Source organism: Chenopodium quinoa, unplaced genomic scaffold (genome assembly GCF_001683475.1).
Source record: "Chenopodium quinoa cultivar QQ74 unplaced genomic scaffold, ASM168347v1, whole genome shotgun sequence".
Classification (NCBI taxonomy): Eukaryota; Viridiplantae; Streptophyta; class Magnoliopsida; order Caryophyllales; family Amaranthaceae; genus Chenopodium; species Chenopodium quinoa.
In genome coordinates, this window is record NW_018743074.1 from 1,256,612 (window position 1) to 1,261,254 (window position 4,643).

Here is a 4,643-nt window from a genome sequence, read left to right on the forward strand (position 1 = left end):
CAATTAACAAACCTTCAGTTCATCTGATGATTCTGAAATTTCTAAGGCATTGAGGACAAGGTGCATATAGTTATGTCCAATCAAGTGGCCGACTACTAACAAGATCATTGATCAACAAATGTACTAGATGAAGCCGATTCTATATATGGGGCTCATGAAGGTTGCTATTACATCCTTGACATAACTGTGGCATATAGAGCAAAATATTCTTTCTCAATCAGAAGTCACTATGAGGAGTTTCATTCTATTCAAACATATCAAAATTGGCATCTTTACAACTATAGATTGCGAAACTTCAACATCAACTATTCACAACAAAATGACAGAACACAAACAATGAACATATTGAAGTAGGTTTTATGTGAAAAAAAAAAGAAAGAAAAAAAAGGAAAAAAAAAAAAAAAAGAATGATTCAGAATGACATGCTATTGATGTCCAACTAATTGCAAAGCGAACAGTTGAGAGCAATAAGCAAAGAATGTATAATAAAAGGCACAAGAAAATTCTAGGAAACATAGATAGAAAGAACTTACAAACATCAAATAAATCCCAAAACATGGCTAGATCAAATTGAAAAATGCAAACTAGTACTCTGTACAGAACTAACCTCAATGTCAGAACAAGATTCAAACACTTGCAGTTCTATGGTTAAGTCAACTTCAATAAATGTGACTTCACCATCTTTGAGAATCAAATACATAACATACATGAACGCCTATGCCAATCTGAAGCAAGTGTAAAAGATGAACTGACGAGGACCCAATCGTGTAGTAAATCCCAATTATAACTGTTGTCTGACTTCCCGTAAGCAATCTACAATAGTCTAGAATCTAGTTGCTACTCAACTTATGTACATTGCATTACTAGAACTGTTAGATCAGATAAATAAGATTTTCACTTAATTCTAGTTCCAGGAGGCCATCTGTCTGTAATTAATTTGAGAAGGCGGCAAAGCTACCTGTTCAACTGGCCTCTCTCTTGCCTCAAAAAATCCATTCTTCAATGGAATCAAAAGCTCCGGGGTGCCAAATCCCCTGCTTCCATTTTCCATAAGAGGTATACTACCATTGGGAAAGAAAGTCGGTCTCATGTTTGCTAAAGCATGAGGATTCAGTCCTTGAGGACTTTCCAGGAATTGGACAGCCCCAGGGTAGGCTGCAAGAACAGAACCTGATATTTGGGGAAGTGCAGCAGCACCATGCTGATTGTTAAGGTGTGGTGGGAGACTAGGGGGATGTAATGTAGGGGATAAATTGTTAACTTTTCCGATGTAAAGTCCAGAAGGTATCATCATCTGCACTTGCTCAGCTGTCGGGGCAGCCACAAGAAAAGGGTGGGGTTGAACGTGACTAAAGCCTCGCATAGAACTAAGATCAACCCAGTATGAAGGTCTTCCCAATTCAAAATTGGATTGACTGGCATTTCCTCTGAAACAAGTGGCTGTGTTAGCTGCAACACTTTTTCTGAGCAGCTGCTGGTTTTCACTGTGTTGATTATGATGAATGTAGTTCTGTGTATCCTCGATCACAGGATTGTCATTTAGATCAAAACTTGATGCACTAGCTTTATGATGATTTACATCACTTGCACTTTGGCAATTCAGGTCAAGGAGAAATTTTTCAGGCTGCTTTGAAGTGAAGTCCACAGAAGTCTCTTCACCAGGATATTCTGAATCCATTGTTGCAGCAACATTGAGGTCAAACCCTCTATTACTGTTAGTTATACTTCCTCTTTCAGAATTCATGAAAGAAGTGGAACGGAAAGCGCTGATATTTCCTGACCTTTTCCATCCAAGCTCTCCACCAAACTGCAACGGTTTCTGAGGCAAGCCCATAGGAACCCCAACCTTTGCTACCACTGATATTGGTGGAATTTTGTGGAATTCTGCTCCATTTTCCTCCATACCTTCATTCAGATCAAAGTTACAATGACGTGAGCTTTGCAAACTAATAGCTGTAGAATCTGATTTTGTAGTTACAACGGATGACTCATGCTCTAGAAAAACAATTTTTGATTCATGTGACTGAGTTAAAAATGGTTTCCTCTCAACCAAATCTTCATTGGAGGACTGACATGGTTTCGGATCAGTAGAATCAACTGAACTTAGCTGAACCACTTCACCACTTTCTTTAGATGATGCTGAATCAGTTTTGAGTAGCTTATTATGGTCAGGCCCCTTGTTGGTATGACTTTCATGACAGACTTCTGCCGTCACAGATGAATAATCTGGTTCTTTCCTCTTTCCATTAGAGGTTTGTCCAGTTTCTGATCTCAGATCGCTCCTGACAGAAGTCTGCTGTGCAGAGTGAAACCTTTCAGACAAAACAGTAGAAACCTCGGCATCTCTAGGATTATGTACACTTGTTTTGTTCTCGCCAGTCGAGGAAGCGAGTCCATGACTAATGTGACCACTAAAAGAGACATTACCATCAACTTTACTCTTCTCCATACTACTTATCAGTATTCAGCTTCAACAACAGCTTCCAATTCACTTAACCACCCGCAATAAGTGTTTCTCAGAACTTTCACCCCTACAATAATGCCAGAAGAAATAATTCACTAATCTGACACTAAAAATAAGCTTATATAGGATAAGGGAACAAAATAACACAGAATTTAACCCCAAAAATTATTACTTTTACAAAAAATGACATTCAATTGGGTGAGATCCCACCACTCGAACTCTTCATTTTATACCAAAAACATGAATTTATTAACATTAAATAGCCGAGTCTAACACTTAGACACATCTCCAGCCGTGGCAAACATAAGTATCCAAGTCTAAGTAACATAAGATCAAACAACATCCTCCAACTTTGCACAAATTAATTAGCCGGAGAACAAAATGCAATCTCTAACCAGATTTTTTTAACATTTAACAAAAATGCACATAACCCAGCATGAAAAATCCGCATTAAAACATCAAAATCTAAGCAATCATAATTCTTCAAAACCCTCAGAAAATGAAACATAAATTATCAACCCATATTCCAGCACACAGCAAGATGCAAACTTTCAAAAACCCAACAAAAATATAACCTTAATAAATGAACAATGAACACCAAATAATGCCAAAAACAGTAAGTCTTCAAAAAAAACATAAAACCCAGAAAGAAAGATTAGGCCTTTTTTCCGTATGTCAAACAACAAAACTCCAAACAAAAGTTCAATCACTAGAAACCCAACAAAATAAATATCACAAAATTCAAGATTACAAAAGAAACAGAACCCTAGATTTACTAAAAACATAAACCCAAAAAAAAAAAAAAAAAAAAAAAAGGAGATAGAATCAATACCTGAAGTGAAGAAGAACAAAATGAAGGTTCAGTTCACAGAAAGAAAAGCAAGTAAAAAATAAAACAGAGAAAAAAAAGGCTAATAACAAGAAAGATTATGAGAGGTTAACAAAAAATCAGCCACTTTTTTCTCTTCTTTTTTCTTTTTTTTTTGTTTTTGTTGGTTAAAATTCCAAAAAATAATCACTCTGAAAAAAATGCAAACAAACAAACAAAACAACCTTGCTTCATCCTCTCCTTTTTCCACTTTTGGAGACAATGGTGACCCAGATTTTTTAGGAGATTTTCATTTTTATTTAAATTTTTAGATAAAATAGGTCACTGAAAATGAAAAGTGGGAAGAAAAAAACAAATAGAGATACTGTTGTAGTAGGCTAGGAACTGAGACTAGGAGAGGAGGAAGAGAAGGAGGTGGGGCCCATTTAGCGCCCTCCATCTCTGACGGAGCAGTATGAATTTAGTGGGTCCTATCAGGTATGGATGTGGGTCCCACTCTCTAGTATTTTTTTTGGGGAGTGGTCATTCCCCTAGCCTTCTGTCCGTACATTTACCGACAGTGACATCTTTTCTCCTTTCCCCTCGAACCATGGTGGAGTAGTTTGATTATCTTGTATTTCCTCCGTTTCACTTAAAATTGTAACACTCGTATATTCGTATTATATGTAACACTCGTATGTTCTGTTTGGTAAAACTAGCGATAACGAATAGGTTTTACCGATCGAGTCCTGAGTAGTTGTCAATTGAGGGTGGATAAAGGTGAACTGTCAAAGTAACGGATGATAATATGTGTATTTGTCAAAGCAATACTCGTATCTCCGTATTACTTATGATACTCGTTTATTGGAGGATTGTTTTATGTAAGGTAGAATAAGCACATAATGAGATTGATTATACTTATTAATCATCATAGTGATTACACCGAGTAAGGATAGTTCGTGATTTACTTTGTAATTTAAGTTTGAATCCTTTTAGCTATGGTATATAAGGATGAAAATTTCTTATCTTTTTCTGTTGCTTTCAGATGTTTGATTATATTTAGGATATGACATGAATAGAATGTGCCTTCATTATACAAATAGAAGTGTTTTTTCATTAAATATATAATGCAAATAGGTCAAGTTAAAAGAAGGAGGAAATTTGTGAATGTAATTAAGGTGTGTGTAAAGTAATAAGTTATCATTTCTCATCTAGGACAGTGAAGCTCTCAGTGGGCTTATAGGTTTTTGGAACGACATGAAAAATGGTAGGAGAATGTGACATTGGCTTTTCTATTGCTTTTCATTCATGTCCCACTTGTATCTTTTTCGTTTTGAGTTTCCGTAAGACCATAAGACCTTCCATTTACTT

General features: G+C 36.2%; 1 protein-coding gene across 1 annotated transcript; it reads right to left on the bottom strand.

Annotated features, from left to right (window-relative positions):
• Window positions 1–411: 411 nt before the first annotated feature.
• On the bottom strand, window positions 412–3,659 carry LOC110731617. The gene is made up of 2 exons (XM_021911489.1): window positions 3,297–3,659; window positions 412–2,531 (listed from the first exon to the last, which is right to left on the bottom strand). Exon 2 carries the CDS (start codon window positions 2,447–2,449, stop codon window positions 905–907), a length of 1,545 nt encoding a protein of 514 aa, XP_021767181.1. The 5' UTR covers window positions 2,450–2,531; window positions 3,297–3,659; the 3' UTR covers window positions 412–904.
• Window positions 3,660–4,643: the final 984 nt, after the last annotated feature.

What these genes read in the sequence shown, in the direction of transcription:
- LOC110731617 (XM_021911489.1), bottom strand. Translation starts at nt 2,449, where the DNA reads ATGGAGAAGAGTAAAGTTGATGGTAATGTCTCTTTTAGTGGTCACATT.